General features: G+C 43.2%; 2 protein-coding genes and 1 non-coding gene across 4 annotated transcripts in view; all 3 read right to left on the bottom strand.

Moving 5' to 3' along the window:
• PHLPP2 (PH domain and leucine rich repeat protein phosphatase 2) overlaps positions 1 to 306 on the bottom strand; it is a 37842-nt gene extending 37536 nt beyond the window's left edge. Inside the window, exon 1 of the mRNA XM_064519900.1 lies at positions 119 to 306. Coding sequence (XP_064375970.1) covers positions 119 to 259 — 141 coding nt within the window. The 5' untranslated portion in view covers positions 260 to 306. The remainder of the gene's footprint in view (positions 1 to 118) is intronic.
• Positions 307 to 5456: 5150 nt separating this feature from the next.
• The window catches only part of AP1G1 (adaptor related protein complex 1 subunit gamma 1), a 45104-nt gene continuing 22865 nt past the window's right edge, over positions 5457 to 27695 (bottom strand). For both annotated transcript variants that reach the window (XM_064519890.1, XM_064519891.1), the window contains 17 exons: positions 24592 to 24687; positions 23992 to 24072; positions 23635 to 23733; positions 23161 to 23216; positions 22122 to 22235; positions 18266 to 18406; positions 17598 to 17652; positions 15887 to 16009; positions 15434 to 15523; positions 14788 to 14915; positions 14104 to 14208; positions 11902 to 12043; positions 11327 to 11453; positions 10725 to 10826; positions 10313 to 10473; positions 9190 to 9288; positions 5457 to 6692 (listed from right to left, as the gene is read on the bottom strand). In XM_064519890.1, coding sequence (XP_064375960.1) covers positions 6591 to 6692; positions 9190 to 9288; positions 10313 to 10473; positions 10725 to 10826; positions 11327 to 11453; positions 11902 to 12043; positions 14104 to 14208; positions 14788 to 14915; positions 15434 to 15523; positions 15887 to 16009; positions 17598 to 17652; positions 18266 to 18406; positions 22122 to 22235; positions 23161 to 23216; positions 23635 to 23733; positions 23992 to 24072; positions 24592 to 24687 — 1821 coding nt within the window. In that variant the 3' untranslated portion in view covers positions 5457 to 6590. The remainder of the gene's footprint in view (positions 6693 to 9189; positions 9289 to 10312; positions 10474 to 10724; positions 10827 to 11326; positions 11454 to 11901; positions 12044 to 14103; positions 14209 to 14787; positions 14916 to 15433; positions 15524 to 15886; positions 16010 to 17597; positions 17653 to 18265; positions 18407 to 22121; positions 22236 to 23160; positions 23217 to 23634; positions 23734 to 23991; positions 24073 to 24591; positions 24688 to 27695) is intronic.
• LOC112985581 (small nucleolar RNA SNORD71) lies at positions 20551 to 20637 on the bottom strand. The gene has a single exon (XR_003259782.1). It is a non-coding gene; the product is annotated as a small nucleolar RNA SNORD71 (small nucleolar RNA).

Raw genomic sequence — 27695 nt, 5'->3', positions numbered from 1 at the left:
CCGGCCCGGCCCGGCCGCCCCGCCAAGGTCGAGGCGGGCAGTGCCGCCAGAGCCGCTCTTAGGCGCGGCCCGGCCCCGGCCCGGCGCGGCGGCCGGAGGGCCCCGGCCCCCGCCTCACCTTCAGCACCCGGATGCCGCCGCGGGGCCCGGCCCGGCCCCCCCGCGCGCCGCCCGGAGCCGCCGCCGCCTCGTCCTCCTCGGGCTGCGGCGCCTCCCTGGGCCCCGGCCCCGGCCCCGGCCCCGGCCCGGCCTCCCCCATCACCGGCCGGACGGCGAGACCTCGGGCGGCGGCGGCGGCCCCGGCCCGGCTCCGCGCAGGCCCCGCCCCGGAAGCACGCGGGCTTCCGTCGCCCCGCCCCGCCCCGCCGCGCCCCGCCCCGCGGAGGGGAGCCGGAGCTGCCCCGCCGGGAGGGGGGGGGGGGGAAGGGCAGGGGAGGGGAGGGGCGCTGCCCCCCGGCTCCCGCCGGAGACGGTGTCTGACCCTTTCGCCGCGTTTTGCCCGTTCCTTCCCCGGCCCCCTGCGGAGCTGCGAGGGCGAGGAGTTAAATTCCGACGGCCAAAAGCTGACCCAGACCCCCCCAGTAAGTCCTAACAGGCTTCGGAGCGTAGCCAACGTCCATTTTTAATCCATTTAACACACGATACATTACTTTGCATATTTTAGAAGCTAAGAGTCATTAAACAACCAAACTGTGAAACTAGAATTTTCCAGGAAGGTCACAGATTTGGATCTTCCATTTCCTATGCTGAATTATTTTACCTGCTTAAATTCCGGGCAATTTTCCTCTGTATTTCAGAATTAGCCTTAAACTGGAGACATTGCAGAAAAACTCAGAAAGCCAGCACGTGAGGATCACAAAATTTGCAGACCCAAAAATTCCTTGGCCAGCATATCTTTGTAATTTCACCAGTGCAAGTTACACAGCTATTTCTTAAGAAGTGGAAGAGGTAGGAATTACTTACTAACCAGATAAGGAAAGAAGATAAAAGCTTACCTGTATGTTGCAGAACCATCTATCACAAGATTGCGGCTCCTTACCTCCAAGGTGCCTGTTACCCGTCACTCAAAGTTACACATCTAAGTGGATGAAGCCTCACTCAGACAAGCAATAGCAAAAGCAACGTTCCTGCCTCCCAAGGCCGAAGTTACAGAGCAGAGCATCTGAAAGTTGTCTTCCTGCAATTGCTGGCCATCACGGTAGTACCACGCAGTCTTAACTATCACGTGCTAGTAATTTTCACCACTATGCAGTTTTACCAGACTGAAAAGAAGGCTTTGAGATGGGTATTGTTCATTCCTGCACAAGATCAAGCATGTTAAAAACAAGGTAACAAAAGCCTACTGCCTCCTCCATAACCACCAGTGTTTCCAAACTTTAACACAGACACAGTAAAACCACTCTCATGGCAAGTCTGCTTGCTAGAGAGCATCTGGGCTCAGTCTTAAGCCACCATCACAATTCTTTCCTGGTACATTGGCCTCTGGTCTTAACTAAAAAAGTTAACTCCAGATGTGTTTTCCAAAGTATTTATCACTATTGGCATTATTACTGTGCCAAACGCTCTCTTAATTTTCACATATTCCCTTTAAGAAGTTCCTGCCGTCTTCCTGGGCTGTCCTAAGAATCAGGATTGCAGATGTATGTATTACATACGCTCTGAAAGTGCACAGCATTGCCCATGCAGTATTTTCAAGGCTAAGGCTAGACTCAAAGGGATAACTGAGTCAGCACTGTGCTGACGGAAGAAACGACAAGGAAACGCTTCCCAACAGTCTGTCCCACTCCATAACCAGGACCTGTGATGACTGACTTTTTTGATGCCACGCAAATTGTCAGTTTTAGATACCATATATATCTGAATGCTCAGGTGAGTATCTCAAGGGCTCTCCTGTTTAAAAACATGGAACTGGCAGGCAACTCATCCCATCCCTGTAGTGAAGAGCAGTCCTAAACACTTTTTATTAATTCATGTCATCAGCCAAGGCACTCACAGAAAAGGCCATCTAGTTCTTAACACTTCCGTATTACATAAATAAGCTGAAAAACTTAATGAAAAATTGATTCAAATTTTTTTCAAGTTTTCCCTACAGAAAGGCAGAATTATAATGGATACAGCATTATAGTGAGTTCTGTAACTATTTTGCCTCAAGAGAATTTTCATGAAGGAAGGGCACGTGGCAATACAGAGGCTATCACACTTTGCAGAGGGAAGTGCAATTGCGTGCTGGAGCACACATGAGAAGATTATCTAACACAACGTCACTGCAACTGGAAAACACAGGGAAGAACTCATAGCAGGCACTTACATTGCTTTAACGGATAATGGGATTGCAGCAATTCTCGTCCTAGAGGCACACAGAATATGAAAAGAGGCTTTTTAATCAGTGATTGAATCAACTCCAAGGACAGGCTGCAGGCACAGGAAAGTTTTTCTTACATTCAAATCTCATCACATCTTTCTAGCATCTGGACATGTATTGCTGCCTTTAGCTGACAAGCTCTCTTTCAGGAGGATATTTCACATTACCTGTTTAAGGGTTTCATAATTGCCAGCACTCATTTTGCTCTTTAAGCTTCTCAGAAAATTTTGAAAATCCTGCACTACCCCCTTGCTTATTATTTCACATTGTCTGACCTTGTTATGGCCAACTGTAAGAGCCAATAAGGCCTATCCCACTGTACTTGCAAAAAGCAACAAGGCACAGTTTTAAATCATTGAATATTGACTCATTTTATTATTAGTCACTTCGTAATTTGTTTCAACCAAAAGACAATACACACAGAAGTCTAATGCATCCCATGTAAATGTTTACATCCATTATGTTCCTCGCTCACCTAAGACTTAGCATTTATTTAAATTTTTCACATCTCAAAAATATGTCTGCAGAAGTTAGAACACCACCAGTCTCCCTGCTCAAATGGCATGTTCTTTTTTTTAATTTTGTTTTTTTCTTTCTTTTTTTTTAATATACTGTGAAGGAGGTGGGATGGGGATCCATGTAAAATGTAAATTACAACATCAGGAAAGAAAAAGGACTATACAGGAATAGAGTGAAAGTTCACAGAGGGAAGTAGTCCAATAGCTTCTTCCCTCACAGCCCCCAAGTAGAAAATGAACACATAGAAAGCGCACCAGCAGGTCTAAAAAAGCCATCTTTGCTGCTCCATCTTGCAGCCAGTACCAGCCCTGGGGAAGGGACTGAAGCACCTGTCCCAGCTGTTTCAGCATCTTCTGAGTCAAATATCCATGGTCCTGTATAGGTGGCAGCCCCCTCACTGCTATTGCTTCAAAAAGTTGTTCAAGGCCATATTTTGTCCCTTCAAAAGCTGGACAAAGTCAAATCTTAGGACCTTCCCATGTCTCCTCCCCTTTCAGGTCCAATATGGCCACTAATCTTTTTGCCATCTTTTGGCTCAAAAGACAATACATTCACTTGAAAAAAAAACATTCAACCTCTCCCAGCTCCAAAGTCTCCAATGCAGATATTAATAAGATTAGCCATGAAGTCTGTATCTTGCTCCCTGTGTATCTCCCTCACATTAAAGCAAGGAGCATGTTGAGCAGACCGATAAGATTCTTGCATTCCACTGGTGGAATAAAGACTCAACGCACTCTGTCCTCAGAGTGCTTTACGAGGTGGACAAGTGAGTACTCTCCAGTGACAAAACAAAGCAGCAGCACAGCTGTTAAGAGATGTACCAAGAGTCAAGGAGCAAGCAAAGGGATCTAGTGTTGAAGATAGGGGAACGTGTGAAACCTGGCCTTCATTTTGGAATAATGTTAGCACCCTGTCCCTTAGCAAGGGGAAGGGAAAGAGCTCCAGGGACAACAGGAATGCTCAGCCGCCACAAGGAAGTACTTCAAAGCCAAAGGACAGCTTCAAGCAGAATACCCTTCAGGTACATACACCATCTCTTTTAGTCTGACTCAGAAATATGACAGGCGGAACATCAGAACATCCTCAGAACACACACTTCTGTGCAAAGGTGGTTGAAGCAGCCAAGAACAGAGAAGGAACTTATCTGCAACAAGCTTACCAGACCAATTACAAAATCCACCTGCTCTAGAGGACAGAAAACAAGTGCAGCAAGAGGGACAATATACTCTGTTCCCAACTATGCTGCAACAAACTGGCCAGGAGATAGACCATTTACTACTTTTTCCCTCATCTAATCCTCCTGCAGCAGTGCTGCTCTTGACAAAAAGGAACAGAGATGGAGGTGTGCCAGCCTTCAGTACAAGTGACCACACGCAGATCTCTGAGGAGAATGAGGGAACTCATGGGGCTTTCAGGAACTAAGGCACAGACCTTCCATTAGCTTGATATCACATCTGGGACACCCTCAGAGCTCATTTGTCTAGATTCCACATATGCTCAGTTTCTGATGCTAAGGAGTTGGAGCTAGTGGGGTGGTGAATAATCACAACTGCGGTTGAAATAACAAGAGTGGATGCTCAGCATCCAAGAATGGACTCTGATTCAGTCATTTTGTACACAACTGCCTGTTTCACTGTACTTCCAGCTGAAGCAGAGCACCAAACTGCTAATAGCCAAACCAAGATCCTGCCACAACCCAGAACCATTTCTGTTCTAAGGCAATCATGTCTTTCTTGTTAGATTTTATAGCCCCTTGCTGATGCCAGTTCCAATAGAATAATACACCTCTTCTCTAATTCAAAGACCCTAACTGGTTTTCTCAGTAAGGCAGCAAAAATGTCCTCCAAGAGAAACTCATTCCACCACACAGATGAACACTGAAGTCAGCGATGCAATTAGTCCAATGTCATATTGCTTAATGCAGTTAAAACTAAAGCAACTTGAAAAACTAAAATGGTCTCCTGCTCCAGATTCAAGGGCAGAATAGGTCCTCTAATTCTCCCTACATACACCGTGCACCACTCCTGAATATTTCTGGCAAGGACTGGAGCCAAGTGTTAGTACTTTTGCAGCCACATAAAGGCTGGGGCCTAAGCTTGCTGTCACACCACTGAAGGATAACCACCCTGTAACAGAAATAAAGATATACCATCGATTTCTTTTGAGAAAGCATTGGGATTGGAAACTGGAGTACCTTCAGCTTACCAGCACACTCACAGATGAGGATCCAGGATATGACCTTCCCTCTTCCTCCCTGAAGGGTGCTGAACACCTGAATAGTCCTCTCACACTGTGCCTTATGTCCTATACATCATCTCCACGAGAATTCGTGGAACATTGCTACCTGAACAACAGTTCATACTAGGAAGCATGGCTCAACACGGCTGTCTGCTATGCTTAGAAGAGTACTGGACCTCACACCTTTGGACCCACATGCTCAAACAACTGGCCTTTACTTAAAAAAAACAAACCAAAACAAACCCACAGTTCAGTTCCTTTCAGTCTGAGGATTTATCTGAAAGGGGGAGCAAGGAGCAAACTATAAAGATCAATTAAGTAACAAAATGGGAAAAGGTCTCTTTAAACCGCATGGTCTTTATTTCAGTGCCAATGTTACAGATACAACACAAATGTCCCAGTCAGAACAAACTCAAATGGAATCCAGGGATCTACAACAGGCTCTGGAAATTAAATTGGGGAGAAGGTCTGGAATAACTGGGAAAAGTGACTTTGCAGCATAGTCTCTGATGAGTCTCCCAGAAGGCAACAGGGCCCTTGCTCAAAGAATGATCTACAAAATTAAGCATGTCCTTTTTACCCATAAACTGCAGTCAATGGGTTTAAAGGCTTTGAAAACGTCTGTGGTAGTAAACCAGCTGCTCCTTGGATCTCTACATCTTTCATACATCATCACACTCCCTCGGGGCAGCTACAGAAGACTGACTGTGAATCTGCACAGCTGCAGCCAATGATAGAAAGCAAAGAAAATTCAAGTGTCAGGGCTTCACTTTCAAGTACAGCACCGAAGCGATTTGATCAACTATCACCAGGTACCTCTTTTCTCACACTGTCCCAAGTTTGCAGATGAACTCCCAAGGCCTGACTTGCTCTTGGTATGTATCGCATAACTAAGAGGTGTGTGTGTATACAGTAATGCACAGAATAGGCCACAAGAAGCCTCCAACCCCTTCAGACAAAGGGGATACAGGAAGAAAGAGGCAGGGTGCCTTAACATTCTCTAAGTCCCCAATCTGAGCCCCAGATGAAAGTGCCTGAAGATTACCCAGCTAGTAATGAATGAAAACGCACCTTGCCCTCCCCAGGGAAAAAGGACAGCAGAAAGAAGGGGCAGCTGTTCACTTGCTGCAGAAAGAAGAAAGTTTCCCTGCAAGAAATTCCAGACTTCTCTTCCAACCAGGCTGTGTTTCTTTGGGGGGAGAAGGGAATGTTGCTTCTGGCTGTGAATGCATGTGGGAGGGAGTGCAGAGTAGCCTCCACAAGCAGCCAGCCTCATCAGCGGAGGAGAGGAGATTAGTCTTAACAGATATGCTTCAAAGTCAGCAATCACTTCAGGAAAATTCCTCCTCATCAGCAGGTCTCATCTGTTCCCCATGCCCATGGTGCAGTTTGGGGGGTTTCCAGGGATCACAACCTTCTTCCCAGAGTTCCTTTGATTGGGTGGGGTGAGAATAAGAATGGTGCCAGAGCCTCACTGCCAAGACTGAGGGGGAAAGTTGTTGACTTCTGCTAGATCCTGCATTGCTGAGCCCTTGTGATTATACGTCAACTTAATCCGCATACGTAGTTGTTGCTACAAGAGAAAACAAAAAAAAAAATTCAGGTCTTCATTAAAAATTAGTGACTCCCCCCAAGTCCATCCCCATCCCCAGGAGGGCAAAATATGGACCTTTCCTCACCACAAGAGCTTGCTGGAAGGATGTCCAGGGTGAGCTATGACACTGCAGATAAGTGCTTAATTTGGTAGAACGTTGCTTGCTCACTGTAGTTCTCGGATCAGGTACGAGCTTGCTCAGAAAACCTACAGCACGGCTTCTACTCACACCTCTCTGCACTGGTCCTGCTCTCTCAAGCACTAAAGGCCTTAAATACAACAATAACTGCCTTCAGATCCCAGTTAACAATGGAAGAAAACAGGAGACTGGTCTGGACTCTGCTTTTCTGCACCTGGGCTCAAAGGGAGAGTTGTCATTTCCCGTGCTAGCTGTTCATCACTCAGCGAAGCAGAAGTGGCCTGGGAACTTCAAGTACTGCATAGCTCAGTAGCACTGGAGGAAATAGGCTAAGACAGACTGGAAGCAGAGACTCTTAAGAGCATTTCCTCCTGGTGGGAGTAAATGATGGAACAGCTCAGAGGTTGTTTTACACTCCCTCAGCTGGTTGTCATCCAGATACTAGGTGCCCCTTAATAATAACCAGAGCACAGCATGCTCCAGCCAGGTTCTCTGTTCTCCTCACTCTCGAAAAGCCTTGTTTGCAGAAACGCTAGAAAGAAAAGTGAAAAGCTGGCTACTTCTGTCTCTTCTCCCCATACCAGGCAAAACCTAGAGGGAAATATACAAAAACAGCAGATGGAGGACGGGAGGACAAAGACTGCCCCATCCAGCCTCAGGCTAAAGAAACTGTCCTTTATTGTTAGTAGACCAATATTAACCAGTTTCAGTTTTTGTTAGATTTGGTGCTGTTTTGGGAAACTGGCCATTCCACTGTAGAGTGTAACCTTGCTCATCCACACTGAAAAGAGTTCAGTGCTAAGACCTGCCAGCCTTTCAACCTGATTATTGCAGTTCTCATCTTCACCATCAGCTTCAACACGGAATGACACAGTCCATGTCATTCCAGGTGAACAGGCCTTTTTACAACTATGACAAGATAAAAAGCTACTTCCTAAATAGCAAAACAGTTCTGAGGTTCCCTCCCTCAATATTCCAGGTAACTACACTGTCTAATGGTCAAGGTTCTTGCAAAGCTGTATGTTCAGGCAGTAGCGATTTAAACGACAGTAAGAGATGCACAAATGCCTGATGTAGAAGAACTAGACGAACAGCAGTCAAGAGCACAGGGCAGTGAAACGCTATTTCACTGCACTTCAGCATTCCAAAGTGTTCACAGGAGTCCTGGTATTCCAACAAGAAAGCATCCAACTATCTAAGTACATTTTGGCTTGTGGGCCCATCTGAGATGGGCATATTGCAACTCCTGGCACCTTACAGGAAAATTCCTAAAACATCCCAAGTTCAGAAAATAACTTTCAGGTGGTCTTTGAAAAGTGCTCTCCAGTACCACAGAGTTTCACCCACACAGAAATTCAGATATGGACAAGACACAAAAGAGAATAATTATCCCTGAGCCTTTTTATGTATGGGCAGAGGGATAAACACTGCATGGAGATGGGGGAAGGGCATGGGAATCACAAAAACTATGCACTAGAAGACAGTCACTTCAATGAAATCTTTCACTGAGATTGGAGAATTTTTCCTAATTTGCACATCAGTCTAGCAGTAATACTTAATATATCCAGAGCAGCACCAAAGCGTTAACTCATGAAAAGCTTAAGGAGGCAGAAAGATCTTAAGGCTGTTCCACAGAGGAGGAAACAGGGATCTATATTTTAATTTTCTTTCTGATGCCTTCTGAATGCTTGCAAAGCCTCTTTTAAGGAGGACATGTGGGTCACCCACTCAAGTCTGTTTTCTCCCAGTCCTGGAAGCCTATCTCTGAAGTCTATAAAACAAATGGAATTACTATTAAATCACAGTTAGTTACAGAAGATTCTTCCCCTCGAGTGTTTAAAAATATACCCACCACATATTAGACACAAATGACAACTTGAGAAAACAGACAATTTTGCTAAGATTATGGGTCAAGCAATTTTTGTGTAACAAAGATTAAGAAATACTCCTGCAGCTAGCAAGAACGAACCTTAAATACATTTATCTGGTAAGACACAAAAATAAAGTCTGAAAGGAAAGTATGTGTTGCATAAATGAGGTTCAGCTCCTTTGGAAGGGATATCTAAAAATTTAACCACCATGCTGATGCAGAAGCACTCCAGAAATTCAAGAAAGCAGCAAAGCAGTGAAGCTGTTCTAGCCGTATGACCAAATAAAAGGCCAAACTAGTGCAAGGAGTCCTTTTTCGTAACTTCCAGACCCTAACCAAAATGACTGTCATTATAACACATCATTCCCTACCATCAGTCCCTATCTCCCAGAGATGCATCTGTAACCAATCACAATTAAATGCTCAAATTCCAGACAATAGTCTTAACTGTTCTCAGAATTACTCACCTTCTGCGGGTTCAGGACTTTAATAACCTGTGTGATGGTCCCCGAGTTAAACGCAGGGATGACACTGCTGCTGGGAGACAGGAGCTGCAGCTGGAATGTCTGAAGAAAGGACAAAGGCTTTTCAGAAACAGTTTGATGCCTGATCAAATAAGAATATAAATTAAATGATTTCTCTGCATCAAGAGAAAACAAAGAAAATTAGTGGCTGTACATATACACTGTCAGGACCAAGAAGTCAAACACTCGCTGCTTCAATTCCCTATCTGGAAAGAAAAAAAATATATTCACTGGCCCACAGACACACCATATGTGTAAGGTCCAGACAGCACAAATACTAGGGGTTGAGGGCTCACTGCAGTGTGTCAAAGTCAGTAGTTACACACTGTTTGAAGCGCCACACTCAGAGGAACAGCCAATGCTGGCTCAGTACACTTGTAACTTCCAGAGGCCTGTTTTCCCCTCTAATTACTTCCTGTGGCTTGTGTGAAACCTAGCTGAGTTAAAGTTAGACCATTATTAATTCCCAGAAGCGAATATATATTTCCAAACTTGAAGAACGTTCTAATCTTGCCCTGCTTAAATGGTCTGCTCTACTACAAACTAGGCAGTATCTATCTCTTGCACTTTATGGGCAAGGACAATCCACTAATTAAAGGAGGACAGTTACTAATCATCATTTGGAAACTCTTCATCTCTCCTTTTAGAAGCAGCCAATAATTCAAAATATTTTCTCATGTATTAGTAGCTGCAAAAAGCATGACATGTTTCTTAAGAACAAGGGAGAGATTGGTGTCTTGGTCTTCCCTTTGACCTAATGTTTTCCTGGGTGTGGTTTAGCAACCTTCTTAGAATGTAGTGGATTCAAAAGCAAGTGGATTCAAAAGCAAGTGGATTCAAAAGCAAGTGGATTCAAAAGCAAGTGGATTCAAAAGCAAGTGGATTCAAAAGCAAGTGGATTCAAAAGCAGGAACTTGTCCAAGCAGAAAAAGCCCAAACTGACAGAACTAGCCTTCCATTGCCTTGTTTACTAAGCTGCTTTTTTCCATCTGTAGGAAAGCACAGATCAGTAAGTATTTGCAGCCGGCCCTCAACCCATTACCACAGTTGCCCTAAGTGGCTCTACCTTTGGTACTGCAGCTTGGAAAACAAAATCTGTCATATCCAGCTCTGTGCTGTTGGAGGCCTGTATTGTGATTACAGTGACGCTGGGGTTGGTGTTTGACCTCTCAAAGGTGAAGTCAATCTTCAGCCCGTTCTTGCTGTATGCAGTAATTGAGGGTATTCCTGCAGAAAACATAAGAGCAGTACATCTGCAGATTCTGGAGATCACTCATAGCATCCGGGAGGTCATTCACCTTACCCCAGATCCACGCTCTTCTGAAGATTAAGCACTCTCCCCTCCTCCATACCTGCATCATGCTTCCAACACTTCCCTCTCAAACACTCCCAAATCCTCACTTTCTGTTACCCAGCCCATTTTTCCTCCTGAAGTTGGGTGCCATGGCACCTTAGGCTTAGGATTTACATGGCCATACCCGCAGCAATATCATTGAAGAGAGGTTGTGATGAAAGCCCATCAAGCAGGAATGGAGGTTGTGATATCTGGGGAGCAGGGGCAGGGGCAGAGACAGGAGAACCTACAAGGTAATGTTGGAAAATTATAAAATTACGTGTCAGAAAACAAAGGCTAATTACCCCTGAAGGCTAATTACCCCTTCTCAAAGATCAGCTGCAGCATATCATGTTTCCATACATGAAGCTCTACAAGTATCATCTATGTTGTCATCCTCCCTTTCCACTTTCATCAGCAAGGACTGGCTCCTCTTGAGCTAGCAGGCATCCAAACAGAATGAACTCCTCTCACCTCCTGATCCTTTCTGGAAAGGCTGACAGCCTTCCAGGCTGGAGTGTGAAAATGTCCAAGTCTCACCAGCTAATCACACAGAGTCAACCTGTGACTTCATTCACTGACTCCCACCTGTATGCTGATAGACTCTGGTAAGAATAAGAGTGAAGACTGTGACCTGATAGAGAGTGAGGAACACTTGCTAGCCATCCCTCCCATCTCTGGCAATCAGACTGACATCCCACCCCAGGAGAGAGGATCTAGACTTTCCAAGAGATACAGCCTGCTCACCTGTTATGTTGAGGTCTCCCAGGAGGTCAAGGAGCTCTCCACCAGCAGAAGCTGGCTTACTTGTAGGTGCAGTGGGGATTACAGGTGTTATATCATTTCCCCCCAACAAGTCCAACAAATCATTTGCCTAATGAAAAAGTGGATAAAATAGTTACATATTTGATTTCCTGCTGCTTTCCCTTGCAAATATAATGGATTCCACTTGCTCTCAACTTAAAGACTAACAAAGCTGCTGGCCACAGTCTCCATGAAAGGTCCCGTGAAAGATCTAGTTTCCATACTCTCAGGACTACAATGACAGTAAAGGATAGAGGTTGTGGACACTGAGATAGGTCAAGCTTTTACATGGCTTTATCCCATACTGCTCTCGTGCTCCTCACCACAACCCCTTCTCCATACGTGTTCTTAATACTAGAACCATCAGGGTAGAGATATGATGCAATCACCATCAGGTAAGAACTAGCAAAGAGGCAGGGAGGGGGAAGGAGATGGTCTCAGGTTACAGCTGAAAAGGTAGTGGAAAGTACAGTGGTCTGATAGACAGTGGAAACTGATCCTAGACCAGTTTCTATTACCTGGCTAGTAGGCTGCAATCCAGTGGGCGGTGGTTTGGTTTCCAGCACTGCTGGCTCTGTCTCTCCATTGGTCTGCACAATCTCAGTAGGGCCATTTGTGGTGGCCTTCTCCATTACTGGCATTCTCTCAAGCAGGGCTGGCCTGAAAGAAGCTGACATAGTTACACTGTGCCATCTTCCTGGATCCCAATCCAAGTACTCAGACACTCAGGAGATGACGTACATAGGACGACCTGCCTTTTCCTTTTAGCTCCAATACAGGCGAATAAGACTGCGTGACTCAGCTTAAGCTGGTCAGACACAATCCCCGACCTTCTGCATCAGTGTAAACACATCAGCTGACAGCTGAAAGTCACGACAAGCCCTGGGGCTGGGTAACAAGCCCAAGACTCAAGGATTAAAGAATTGAGCAATGGTGGATTAACTGCAGGGACAGGACACTTGACGGCTCTGTTCTGCATACAGCTGAATCAGAGGGTAGGCTGACTGATTTCTCTTTGCAGGAAGATTAACCACCTAGAACAAGAGACAAAGCTGGAAAAGCAAAACATCATGCTTTCATTTAACCAAATTCCAGTTTCCAAAGAGATGAAGTTTAGTCCTTCAGAGCACCCTCCTAAAAGGATACAGAGACTGAAAGAGAAGAGGCCCAGGATCCAGAATCCTGACACCAAAACAGAGAACTAGGAAAAGTCCATACATGGAGAATCAGTTTGTGATACAAAAAAGACCATTACTCCTGTAGATCAAGACAGAGCACTGCATGTAATATGGGTAAGTCATGCTGTCTACACATCTTTTGGGCTGAAAAAGCATTGCAGCATCAATAAACCCAACAGCAGGCTGCATTTTCAACCACGATTTTCACACACTTCTTTCTAAAGTGCAGAGCTTCCTAGAACTATGAATGGATATACTGCCATTTGACCAGAAGCCAGCTGATCACTAGACACTGATGTCTACTGGGGTTAGATCAGATCAAAAGCCTCTCATGCCAGATTTTTTATAACTCATTCACAAGCCCTTATGTGAAGCCCTAGGCAACTCACAAGCGCTAGCTCATTCACATGACTCTTCCAAGGGAAGAGTTACAGTTGCTGCATGGATCCTAAGGGCAGTAGGGAAGAGACAAAATCACAATGATGTTGTGTCCTACACAGTAGCAAACGGGATGGTAGCTACGGAAAAAAGCGATTGTGAAAAGCCTTTGAAACAAGGTTTGGAAGCCCCTACAAACACAGGGAGTATTTAGTCCAGTGACACTCATTTTCCCTCTATCCTCTCATGTAGACTCTGAAATGGTTGTTCCTCCACCTAAGTCATCTTACTCTACTGTATTTAAACAAACATGGCAGTTCTGGCTCCTCCAGATCAGGCATCCCCCCCTTCCCCAAACAACCTATTTTTAAAATAGCATTTAAGAATGTAACTTCATGAAAAGATTTCAACGGTGGATCAAGTTAATCCCCAAAGGCCTCCTCCAATCTTATGCGCCTCATGAAATAGAGACAATGCTCCTATGTATCAACAGTTAGCTATTGTACGCAGCAGAGGAATGACTATTCTGAAAAGAATCACAGCTTTAGTTATTGCAACAAAGCAAGTTTTTAACTTTCTCATAGAGGAAACCACCACTGGAGTAAAACAATGAAGACAGGGGACCTCTACATTATAAGGTGCAAAGAGGCTAACATGCTCAGAGTGTAAAACAGGGACACTACAGTAAATTAAAAAGATGTTCTGAAAAACTGAAAAGTATTAACAGTCAGAAGAATTACTTCAAATTCAGAATACAATACATCTTAAAGGATGAAAGGTCAATGGATCTCTTCATGTTTACAACAAAGAAGTTTTAAAATCAGTTTGAACCGAATGACTGTTGTATTGCTGATGCAGGAAAAGCTTTCTGCAGATGCTCATTTGGCTAGCAGATTTAAGATTCAACACCTGGAAGTAAAAATGAGCCAAGTTCAAGCTCAAAAGAGTATCTGTGTTTTGGCAGAGAAAGCAACTGATCACAGAGTATCTTCTCCCAGGATATGCTAAATTCTTAAAGCACTCAGTAACCCTACAGATCAGAGATTCTCGTTCCTCTACAATCCTACAAGCATCACTGGGTAAAGCTCTCTAGCTGTGCTTTACAGGAGATCAGAGTAGATTATAATGATGCCTTTTCAAACACCAAAGCTCATCAGCACTTACCTCATGTGATCATATTTCTTGAAAAGTGCATTATATTCCACTGCCCTCTGCTGTAGCTCCACATCAATGCTGCTGCCATAAATGGAGACCACCTTCTTAATGCGACTGCCAGGCAAAATAAAAAGTCATGGAATTACCAGAACTGAGCTGGGGATTAGTGTGTCAGACACTAGATCACCATCTGGCCTCCACTCAACAGGTGTCCTGTGTAACTGATTTGAAACAGCAGTCGTTGCTGTTTTGCTAAATACCTAGGCAACATCAGTTTTTGAACTGTTCTGTCCCTTCACAACAGAATCAGCAGCTGTTTAATATACCATAGGGTATACCATGCTAGAGCTAAACTGCCTGCAGACAAGCCACCAGGAGGAAACATGGCTATTTTTCTCTCCATCGTTAGAGAAAGGAACTGGAAGGATGCGGACTTTCTTTCCCATTAGGGAATTTTCAAGTAAGGGCAACATGTGTTAAGCCCCCACAGTAGAGGCCATCTACATACAGAGAAAATGGCACCAATTGGTGCAATAGTCCAGCCTACAAGGAAAGGAGGACCACAAAAGCCAATAAATAACAAGGAGAAAAGCCTTGTAAACCATGCAAAGAATACTTTCTTCTGCTGAAGACAACTGATACCCACATATTTGCAACAAAGCCCCGTGCAGCACAACACCAAAAAGAACTCACTTGACAGTACAGGTGAACCTTGTGGAAAGCTTCATGATGGCAGTGAGAGCATAGCCTCGTGTAACAGATGCAGACATATTAGATATCAGGACGCTTTCTAAAATATCAAGAACTTCGTCCTCTGTTACCTGAAAAGGTAGAGAAAGGTTAGACTGAGACAGAGAGAGGCTTTACAGCAGACCTTCCAGGGCATGCTGTAAAACTCTGCATCTCCCTTAAACGGGTGTTTACTACCTCCTCAGCAAGTTTGTGAGCCTGCAGCATATGTTCACAATGCATGGGCCAAGTGTCTCTAGGGGGACATCTTATAATATTACTTTTAAAATACAATTCCTGTTCCACACATTGAAGAGCGAATTTATCACTGAAAAACATAGCTAAAACCCCTGGCAGATACCCTGCAAGCTAGGTTAGCACTGAAACCACAGAGCACTGCCCAGTGTAGCTGCATTCCTCAGAGACAAAGCTGGATATGTGTACAGAGCCCATGTCTGTAGCGTGGAAAGGAGATTCCTGTGCAGGGTCAGTCAGCATCACAGACATCATTGCTAAGGAAGTGCTGCAAGCACTTCGCTAACATAGCCAGCCTATCAAGCAGCTCCAGGCTCAGCCAACTACATACTCATTCTCTTTTCTCAAGCTATACCTGGATTGGTTCCTCTTCTTCACACTGACCAGACACCAGAAGATCACCATACTCTCCTATGCACCAGGAGGCCACTTGCACCAGGGGCTGCTGTTGGAAGAGAGAGAAAAAAAACAAAACAAAAAACCCCAGATACTTCAGAGACAAACGGATGCCTGTACAATGAAGTAAAACACCACCACTTTCATGAGCAAGCTTAGCCCTCCCTCCTGCCAAGGAAGTTCTCTATGGCAGAAGAAAAAGGAGTATTTGGTCTGATTGGGAATTCTGTATGAGAATTAGAGAGAAGCTTAAAAAAAAAGGGGGGGGGGGGAGGACTGATAGAAGACATGTCTTCTCTGCAATCTGTCCTTTGGGGCTAGACAGTGTGATGCTGACTTACCTTGAGCTGCTTAGGAAACATGCTTATTGCAGTATAACAAGGAAATTGAAGCTTGCTGCACTGGGTATTACCTGGGAGTAATCACCGAGGATGGCTTTGTAGAGTCTCTGCACAGTGTAGGCATGCATCTCCACACTATTAGTTATTAGCTGAATCAGGTTGGGAACAGCATCATCACGAACATAACTTCCTGCCTGCAAGAAATATTTGTGTAGTGAAGAGACACACAAAAGTTGTTAGGTTTCACCATCTGACCCTCAATAACACCCAGCATCTGCTGATACCCTTCAGAAGGCCAGCCGATGTGCATGCAGATAATAATCAAACCACTTCCATCCCCAACTACTTCATAGTTGATTTTGAGCTGGATCAGATCCGTATAAGACGATGCATTTTCATCAATCACTCAGCTATACCAGAGGAAAACTATAATATCAATATCGTGAATGCTTGTGAAAATGACAGGATGTAGATACAAGCACCCTGTGATTTAGAACCACAGAAGGAACAGAAAGGAACACAGAAAACAGGTTTTTCTGTGAAATAGGAGGCTTTAGCCAAAGCAATAAACTCTGTGGGCAGAATACACCTTATTCAATCACTTTCTCAAAGTCAGATTCCATGCTAATCAGCACAGGGCCCAGGGACTTGCCTGCCTAGCACTCTTTAGTTAGAGGACAGGAATACGGAGTTCAGAGCTAGGGAACAGTCTGCTTCCAGGCCGGCAAAATAAATGTGGCAATACACAATCACATAGCTTTGGCGCCGAAGGAAAGATGTACACTGCTCAAATACTGTTCTGTTTTAGATATTCCTCTGGCACTGAGAACAGAGCATGCAAAAAGAAGGAAATTAACTGGGTCCAATTAGGTCAACTAAGTTAGAAACCAGCTAGCCAACACGAGGGGCAGAGACTATCATTCGGTTTTCGTCTCCTAAGTCTGGTAGGCTGGACAGAACGTTTACCTAGAAGAGTGAGCAATAGGTAGTCTCATAAATACAATTTCATAAATGGTTTCTCCAGCAGTTTAGGGGAAGAAGTTACTTTAATAAAGGGAGTCTTTTGAAAACAATTCTCATAGCTAACCTTCTAAGAGAAATCAATTCTCAGTCTACTTCTCTCTGTTACAGGACTGCATGATAGCACACAAGCCAGAGATTCACTTCTTGATGAAGGAACTTCTCAAATTTTAACATTCACACTGATAAAATCCTTTCCCACACCTTTGCTCAGGGAACGCACTGCCAACCCAAGTTGGCAAGGTCTCTTCCCTCTGGTTTGCCAAAACGCTACTCCAGCTCCAACTCAGCTGTGATGTTCATAAAGAGATTCGAGTAAAGCTGTTGATAACAGTTTTATTAAAAAAGCTTTTATAAGTTCAGTTTGGAAGAGTTCCAAGACATGATTTCACTCCCTTTCTCCTTCTAAGTCACTTAGGGCTGTGTTCACTCTCCCCTGAAAGGACTATATATCAGAAGCACAGACAGCACAAGAGCTGCCCTGACCTGGAAGCTAATGTGATTACTGCAATGGAAACATGAACTCTGCTACACAGTCTTACATGTTTCTGAAATCATACATGTTTTCTAAAAATCATTTAGTCATATTTACCTCCTGACTGCCTTAGCTTACTACCATACCCATAAAAGCACATTGCCTTTGTGTACTGTAGCATTTATTACCTGCCAGCCTCTACAGCCATCTCCCGCTTTATGATGATTAACTTCCTACAGAATCCAAGAATTTTTGTATAAGCATGCAAGAGAGGGAACTGCACTTACCGTTGTTAAAACTCTCATAATTGTGTCTATGTGCCAGCGTTTAGAAGGGGCATATCTGACAAAATTAAAACAAAACAAAAAACAAACAAAAACACACACAAGTTACCGAGCAATAACTATTATCATTCAATACCAGCAAGAAGCCCAACAAAATTATCAGAGCCTCCCCTTTCAGTCACCTCCTGGCCCACTGCTTCCTAGTAAATCATGTCATTCTTTGACATTTTGTATTAATGCTGACGTTGGAAGACTAAATATATACACACGGCCATAGTTACAACACAGCACAGCAATACCTGTCACATACAATAATTCAAGGTCAGCCTGCTGATTACAATGGCTGTACAATCACCAGACAACTAATCTGGGGGGATGCACATGTGTCAGCACAACACCTGTTCCAAAGAGTAATAGAAATAAACACATTAGACTAGTTTAGGGATACGATCTAACACCTGCCCATATAAATCCTTAGTCCAGAGCACCATAGGCAGCGTGCCCTGTTCCTCAGGGCGAGTATAACTGACAAACTAAACACAGCCAGCAAATGAAGAAGAGATGATTAACGTGTTCTCTCTCATGTGTGGCGGGACAACGTAACGACACACAAAATGCTTATAATTACCAAGATAGACAAAAAATTAATAGCAAGTAAATTGACCCCATACTTTTCTGCTGCAAGAAATATTCCAGATGCACAGTCTGCCTTGAACTCTGGCTCACAGGAATCCAGGAAATACAGCAACTCCTTCATCATTCCACGGACATTGTTCCCGTTAACAAGAGCAAAGCTCAATTCCATTGCACGCCTAGGGCAAGAGACAGAAAAACCAATAATATATCTTCCAGCTACTCAACTGCACTTACCTTTCGACAAAGAAGAAAGCAGCCTTCGTTAATCCTACGAGAATGGCCTTCCGCAATTAACATACCAGTATTTTCCAGTTCATAGGCAGACACTAAATACCCACCAGAAAAAACTAAACAGGAGTGAAGTGAGGGGAGTCTCCAGCACTTTCTAGAAACACTTGTCTAGACATCCAAAAGACTAGAAATATCTTTCGGCAACCACAGTCTATCACTGTTAAATTCTAACCATCCAGCTATTTGTAATTACATGCTGGTCACATCTGACACAACTGCAATAAGAAGCTTATCCAAGTTACAGCACACTTCCTCCAGTTTCAGCCATCTTAAATCCAGAAGGGACCTCTTCCAATCACTATACACTACAGATTTATTTCCAAATAAAATACTAACTGATAAGCTTTAGTATATCTTGTAAGCTAGACTACATAAGATTTCTAGAACACAAAGTTACCCTGATGCTCTTTTCAGAACCCATTTCATTTTTATTCCCCTGTGAGTTGACACCACAACTAGACAGAGTACTGGCAATCTGATATTCCTTGCTGTGTTCATCCAGTGGTCAGAGGTTAGCCCTTAGCCCTTCTACTTGAAGCTTTTGTGGTTAGATCTAGCACACCTCTTCAGTCCTTCCCAGCTTTTGGGGATGAAGACTACTATCTTTAAATGTGATGGATTTCTGGGCTTATGACCGTACAACCTTGGCAACTGGTTATGTTAAAATGCACTAAAATAACACATTAAAATAGCCTCACTAAACAACCCAGGCTACTCTGTAAAACTGAACGTTCAGTGTCAGAGAGCGCCACGTCCCCAAATTGTGTCCCCTCCATACTGTCAGGAACTTTATTCTCTACCTGTCATTGGGACAGACTATTAGAACACGTAAGATTGTTATTGCACATTGGAAACTTCCTCCCCAATTTCAATTAGCTTTTGAAAATCATCTAGCCACTTTCTGTACTATTCACGTACGATGATTTTGTAGTCCTTGTTGTAAAACGAATGTTGCAAAAGATTATACGAAATGGCCTGAAGTCTTGCATAATTTATATACTTTCTCTATCTCCAAACAAATCAGATTTCAAAATTTATTCAGCCTCAATTTTCATTAAAATCACGTCGACTGACACGAATTAGGCTACCATCCTGTCACATACTTACTGGCAGCAAACCTATAAGCAGTCCCACCGAGTCCATCTTGCTCCAGTATCAAGCTAGCCAACCTGCCATTACACGGAAACAGTAATTTTTTTCTATCTGCTTAAGGTTTTCCCAGTGTTCATGAAACATTAACAAAATACATCAGACATTGTCCAGCCCAATGGTACTGGGCACAAGGTATTTGTTCTTGAAAATCTGAAAACATCTAGCTTGCACTGCTTCTTAACGTCTCCCTAGCTACTACTGTAGTAAGGAGTATTTCTACAATACTGCGAATTGTAAATGCGTTACTTGGCTTTCTCCCAAACTAATACTTAGTGACCGGGGGAGGTTGGGTTTTTTTTTTGGTTTGTTTCTGTTGTTTCGTCTTTTTGTATTTTTAAGAAAAGGTGCTCAGATTTAGGGTGGAAATACATGACTAAATTGTTACCTTTTATCATCTACACCTATGCCTGGGTGAATTGCTAGAACTGCTTTCATTCTTTCAATCAGTTCCCAACTCTTTACACCTAACCTTGCTGAATTTCGTGTTTATGCGTAATTTTTCAGTCACATTACAGCAAATGAATCAACACTAAGTGCACAGAGGTCCTCTGCAATCTCAACACAGGGCATTTATCTCAACACATAGTGCTTACCTTCAATCATAATACAGAATTCACTTCTGTCACAAAATTCCTAATCATGTAATTTGATCATAGTAAGCAGACAGACAAGACTTGAATTCAAGGCCAAAGTCATTCTGAATTACACTACATAGACTAAACACAAACTACAATGGTTAAAAGAAGATAGAACAGGCAATGCTTCAGATGACAACCAAAACCAGGTAGAAAATCATGTCCTTCCATAAAGTCCCTGCCATTGGAACTTGGTTCTTGGGGACTCTGATATCCAGCCAGCATATTGTTTCAATGAGGTCAGTGTGTTGTCAGCAGCACGAGTGTCAGCACGGCAACATCATGCTCTGCCGATGGATCACTCAAAGGCTTCATCTTCCAACAGCACTCACACTGGAAACTCTACTGTTTTCAGCATACCTGTGTTTTCCTAGCAGGTACCAATAAAATGCTTTTGCGACCTTCCATCCAAAACCTAAGTGGGGCTTTTCTATTCCACAGCCTCATGCAGGCTCTGGCACAGAACAGTAGCAACAGTCTGACTTGCTCAGCATGTAAGATGCAAATTTACCTTTTGGGACAGAATGCGATTGTAAAGCTAGGTTACAAAATAACATCATGAGATGATTAAAACTAAGGTTCAGCAGAAAGATCCAATATGACCAGAATAGGAAAGAAATCAGAAAGACTGAGCAGGACTGTTAAAATCTAGAGGTTAAAACAGAAGCATAAATTTGAAAAAGGCCTATCAGCATGAATATCTATGGCACATTTAAACACTGTTTGACAAGGTAGAGAAAAGAGGATGAGCAGCAATTCTGAAAGAAACAAAAGTGTATTTGTAATATGACTAGAGGTTAATGAAATTTTGGCCTGCAGCAGATATATTCCACAAGATACAACAGGAAGGCAACAGTCCCTGTCACTCTGACACATGTTGTATGGTGCACTGCACTCAGATCACCAGTCATAGAAAGAATGATGATGAGCAGGAGAGAGTTTTGAAAGAAAGAGTAAGCAATCAACAGGCTGAAAGACTCGGTTTAGGAGAAAGACTAAAAGAGGCAGGAACTCCACAGAAGCTGGCAAAAAAAATAAGAACAAGCATTACAAGAGTACTTATGAATGTCTGACAGAAACAGGAGAAAGATAGATTTCATGAGTAAAAAACTTTTTGGGATCACGAGTAAAAGGAACATAACTAAAGCAAGGAGAGGAAACAGATGAAATTTAGATTGAGCATCAGGAAAAAGCCTTTCTGTAGTGAGCAGTAGTGAGATGTTATCAGGTTGGAAGCTCTCCCACTGGCCAGAGAAGTACCAACATATCACTATTTAAATGACAGTTGAACATCAAGAACACACAACAGGAAGCTGTTTGTAAGCAGAAGACCTGAACGAACAAGTCTAAATTCTACCATTTTCTAATACATATTTAATCTAGCATCTGTTACTAGAATGGCATAACATTGCTTCTGAATAAATGTAGCACTGCCTGTTCACCTGAAAAAGAGGAGAAATGCTGAGCACATCAACGTAGCTTTCATTAGGACCATGCTTTAGCAGAGGCCTTGCATCCTCTTGTGAGCACACAATCCGATCTCCACTGACTCCACTTTGGAAAAATTCAGGCAGACCAAAAAAAAGCTATACTGCTTCTTCTCCGCCAATCCAAGACGCTTAAAACGTAGGAGCAGCTTCCCCATAAAAGTGGTTACACATTCTCACCATCCTCTTTGAAGTAGGAACCATGCTATGCATTAATACTAGTCTTCCTTATACTAATACAATCTTAATTTTATTTTCTTCTACATCCTGCTCACTTTCCATAGGCTGTCAATCTTGAGAGTCTATTTCACTGATACTTCAATTACCTTTTAATGGAGACATCAAGATCCTTCAGGCAGTCCACAATCGTGCTTCTGTGTCGCTGTACTGCATTATGGTCTGTCTGTACAGTCTTCAACAATGACGTCAAAGCTACATATCTGGGATAAAGACATAAGGTAAAACATCACTTGACAGCAGCCATGCAATTTATATGCAACCTCTCCCCAAATTTAGTTGTCTTTTGTGACAGACTGGAGTTTTCTTGTATTCAAGGACAAATGGAAATCTTCCAGGGGACTGCCTGGCCTCTCCAAAGGACAGTTACCACACAGAAGTGTAAAATACCTAACAATATCCTGCTGCCCAGACAAGCATTTGTCCCAATTTCTGGACTCATGCCAATTGCCCTTTTTTCACAGAGTATTTTGGAAAGGGTAGGCAATTAAACATTAGAACTCCTCAGATCACATTCCGAAATCAGCATGAGCTGCAATTCCCAAGGCTAGAGCCTTCTACCTGTACCATGATTTGCAAACAGAATTCCTAGAGATGGTACTTCATTCTGGCAGTTGCAATAAATTCCACATCCAGATTCAGAGTAACCAAACCCTTTCAAAACCACAAAACAGACTCTTTGTTGCTGACAGTATGCAATTAGAAAAAACATACTCTTTAGCTAATTTGTCAGATCTCTGATGCCAACCCTGAACTGAATGCTCCCAGAGACCAGCTGGGACAAGGCAGGAGATTCACAGGGTATTGCAAAAAAAGCCTCTGAACCAGACTAAGAAACTGTGCTCTAAGAATTAGATTGTGGACCCAGATTCACCAGCTAAGGAGGGCAGGGCCACAGTAAGACCCTGACAGAAAAAAGAATGTGCTAAAAATAAATAAATAAATAAATAAATAAATAAATAAATAAATAAATAAAAATAATAATTAAAAAACCCTCAGTGATACTAATCTCACCAAGTGCACTTTCCAAAACTCTCCTAGGAAGCTCTGCTTCAGCATAAGCTTTGTCTAATTCCTTCCCAAGCATTTTTAACTGGGTGTAGCCAGAATGTGCTTCATACAACTTACCTAATATTTTTGTCATTGTTTAGTAAGAAACGGCCTAGGATGTTAATGGCTAACACCTGCGGAAAGAGTTAGGGAATGTCAGTGATCAGAGAAGGCTGCTAGTCTTCACCATTGTTTCAAGATGACTTTTAAAGGCAACATGTCAAAACTACCACTGGGGTTCCTGGCCAAAAGCATAACACAAAGAACTCCACAGGCTGACTAAGCAGAGGCAAAGCCAAGACAAACACAGCATGGGCTCTCTCCTGCACTCGAGGAAACAGTCTGCAGAAGGGTTTTTCCAACTCCCCCCCCCTTTTTTTTGTTTTTTTTTTAATTTTCCCAAATGCTACAGTCTTATCTAGAGCCAATTATGCAGCTACCTTTGGGTGAAATGACTTTGCCTCATGTGTCCTCTAGGTGAGTTACTCCCTCTAATACAAGCTTAGGGGAAAAAAAAAAAAAAAAAAAAAAAAACTGGCAAAGGCAACTTACTCTCAGTCCACTCTCAGATTTTATGTCCATAATAGTCAGCACAGTTTCATAGAGGATAGCATTTCCCACATTTTTACTCGTTTCTGTATTAGTGGCAACCTGAAGGGGAAAAAAAAGCCCCCACAACATAAATGACTCCAATGCATGCTATCCAGACCCCCTTTGTGCTGTTCTGCAGAACAGGCAGCTAAACTAGCTGACCTTTAGCAAACAAGCAGTGATGCCTAGGAACATGTCTGATGATAAAATTCACGCCAGCGCTGCAAGCGGCTGTCTCCTCCCCAGTGATGCCAAATTTCAATTAGTAAGAAATGAGAAGGGAAAGTTTAGGCTGATTATCAACCTTGCAGACCTCACCTGTGCAAGTATATCATTCATTGCTTCACTTGAATCATCATCATTTCGCCCTAGAATTCTTAGTAACCGCAGGATTCGCACCTATGTCACAAAGTAAAGCAAAGGAAATTTCACTGGATGGAAGTGTTTTACATGGGAGAACCATTAAATGTCCAGTACGCTTCCTGAGGAGTGGCAGAGAAGCAAGACAAACTCCTGACTTCCTGTCCCAGAGCAAAATGAGGATTTGGTTCCATCCTCAACAAGATCTTTACCAGAAAATACAGACCTGTGCCATGCTTATGTTTTCTCCCACTGCCCAAAACTGTTAAGAGTGCTCCCACTACCCAGTAGGCACAGTCTGAAAGACCAGAGGTATTGTTTTTCTCCTTCTACCGTAAGTTTCCACAAAATGATAGGGCATGACAACTGCTGTTTAAATTAAGCCAGGCATCTGTGCACTGAGGTGGATGAAGAGCATTTGCACAATCAGCTCTAACAAAGGACATCATCTCAAAATCAACACAGCTGCCCTCAGGTAAATACCTCACCATACCTAAGTCTCAAAACACAGTACTACTAGAACTAAAGCTACAGATTACACTTTGCATCAGTTCTTACCTGCAAAAAGGGGTCACTGATCCCAGAAACGTCATGCTCTGGTGAGTATCCAGACATGATAAGGTTCTTCAGAATACGAACTAATTGGGGAACAAGCTGCGAAGAGAGTTGTCAGAAAGTTTACCTAGCGGGGCTTTTTCCTTCCTAATTTTTGAAGTAAGGGTCCAAAAAACAAATCGCATGTTTAGATGCAAGATCAGTTTACATATTCTTCCACAAAGTTTAGCCTGCGCATCTAGAGATTTTACATAAATACTCACAGCTCAGCTAGAGAACAACTATAAACAATTAAGCTAGGATCTGAGTACCAAATTATATCTTTAAAGTACTAAATCTACAAGAGTGCAACAGGTGATGTTCAAGAAGCACCAACTCAAGAAATTCAGCTTCTCATGAAAAGGGGGGCTACTGGGACTATTAGAATGGGATCATTCCAGGACCTTGCTTGGGAGCTTTCTTATACCAGCAAATCTCCATATAGCACGTATGATCTACCTGTGTGGAGCACCAGGCATAGCTGAGAGATTTGATCCTTCTACAGATAAATTGTTAAGGATTGCTTCAAGTTTGACACTCCATCCAACCTAGTTTCTAGAAAGAAAAGCTTAGTGTTCTGCTTCCTCTCCAAGAGCTCCTGAATAGGGCAGAGAGTGGATTTCCCCGTAATCTTCCCCCAGGGCTCTACTGCTAGGCTACTCCTTCCCCGCAAGTAGTTTCAGGGTCTGTTCTCCTCCTCTTCATCCCAACTTTCTCAGAAAGAACCGCAGTACTAAACTGGCCCAAATTCTTTGGTTCACTGTCATTAGAAGGGTTCTGCATAACAGCAGAAAAACTGACTGAAGTACTGCTACTATACGTGCGACTGCCAGACTCAGGAGCACAAAACCACAGCAATTTACACTGCTCAAATTTAAAAGTTTCCTTCTAACTGGGAGGGCTGAAAACTTTAAAAAGAAGTTCAGATTCCTCAGATGTTGATTGCAATGGTCTGCTGGTAGACATCTGCTCCACAGGAGTAAGTCATTTTTCAGGACTTGTACACAGCTTTGAAGAAATGCCATCTGTTTGCAAAGGTTTGTTCTAACTCCCTCCACCTTAGGCACTTCCAGCTGTGGGTGCCTCAACCATCAGGGCAATTCTGAAGCATAACAGAATTGCTCTGTAGTAGCAAGCATACACCCAGCAAGTAAGTGGCTTAGGGCAGAATGTGGCAAATGCGTCAGTCAATTAACCAGGCAAGCTGTAACAAACCTAATATTTATCTGCAAAAAACCTTCACAGCAGCTGTGAATATGAAAATGGTCTTGGATGAAACAGAAGCCCACTGTCAACACATACTATGAAAAACCTTAAACCTATGAGAGAGAAACTGGACTAACTCTCACTGAGCTGTAAGAGAAAACCCACTCCTGGTGGATGGAGTACAGCTGTAGTTCTCTCCAAGTTTTTTTATTCTTTCCTACAGGAAGTTTCTTCCATTCCTCTCAGTGCTCATATTATTAAAATAATCCAGACATTGCCTGGAGATGAGGTTACAGACCACACAGAGGTGCTGTGGTGGTTGCACTAAGTGGATTTTTCATTCCTGGAGCATGGTTGGCACCAGCATAGCATCGTTCTCTCTCTCAACTCATTTTATGCAGGACAATTACAGTTTATCAAAGCATGCTCTAAAAGAATCTTCTTAGCAATTCACCCTTAAGACATAATAGATTTTCCCACCCTTGAGACTGGCTGCTCCTGCACTCTAAGGAACTCACTATGAATCAGGGATTGCATTAACACTGAATTTCTACCAGATCAGAGACTTCCTACAGTAAAGTTGCCATTTCTGACAATATCAAATCAAGATGGTGCTTCAGTTTTGGGACAGATAGTACTGGCAGTTGCCAAGAGCATAGTGTGATTTATGGAGCCCAATAGATGCACATAGGCATACTAAGCGGGCAGTGTTTTCTGGAGTAACATCCCGTACTTTCATGGTGCGGTGCAAGAAGGAAACCAGCTCAGTTTCCCCATCGTCTCTTTTTATTCCTACCTTTGCTCTTCAGGAACCACATACTCCTCTGAAAATGTGTTTCACAAAACATACAAACAAAAGAAACCATGAATTTTGTATGGCCTGTTTCAAGAAGAAACCAGAGGATGCTGCACCATCTTTCCTCAAGACAGAATAACACCTGAGTGGAATGACCTGCTGGAGCATTCCTGGAACCCTGATTAACATTTTCTTTGCTTTCTTACATGCAGCAGTATTATCAGGACTGAGGACACGACAAACAAAGGGAAACACTACAGCCATGGAGATCAGTTGAAGGCCCCCACCTATCCTCTAGTCAAATTACACCCACAGAAAATATCAACAACGGAGCTGTACCTGGTAGTCCTTTGCAGCACAGTGAGCCCACTACCAGGTGGCTAAGTAACTGCCTCCCCTGCTCTCTTCTTATAAAGGAATTACCCAAAGTTGCCCCATGTTGCAGGCAAGACATAAACCCCAGTTTATGGTAAGAAAGCCCAGAGGGATAGTGTGCAAGTGCACAAGAATTTCCCTAGTATTCCTCAAATGAGAGGGGGCTTGAGGAAAGCAGGCTCACATTTGGAGAAGGCCACAACTGAGATCCAGGGCTGCCATGGGTTATGGAAGTTTAATTACGAGATCAGAACACAAAAAGCATTAGACAAGTACAGTTGATTAGCTTGTGGCATTAATCACAAACGTGGCATTAACAGGCACTGCCTCACAAGAGGCAGAGAAATCTCTACAGATTCAATGCAAGCATGCACCATCTAGAAGAATTAACTCTTACCTTTTCATTCTAACATACAGCAGGATTCCAAACAGACAAAAGGGACAAAACAGACGAAGCAGGCATTAGGGACAGATCAGTGTTATACCATTCACAGCATAAACAACCACAAGAGAAAGCTAGAAAAGAATGTACTTAAAGGCTGTGGACTCAGCTCTTCTCTCTTTTCCCAGGATTATTATCTTAAGTGAGCAAGCGATAGGTACCTTCAAGACGGCCCCAGTGATACTTTCGCATTCATTCCTGACATATACCATCAGGGCAAGGGAAGATGCATGCTAAAGTGCCAAGATG

The sequence above is a fragment of the Dromaius novaehollandiae genome, chromosome 13, assembly GCF_036370855.1.
Source record: "Dromaius novaehollandiae isolate bDroNov1 chromosome 13, bDroNov1.hap1, whole genome shotgun sequence".
Lineage (NCBI taxonomy): Eukaryota > Metazoa > Chordata > Aves > Casuariiformes > Dromaiidae > Dromaius > Dromaius novaehollandiae.
The sequence above is the reverse complement of the archived record's forward strand: the minus strand, read 5'-3'. Positions and strand labels throughout refer to the sequence as shown.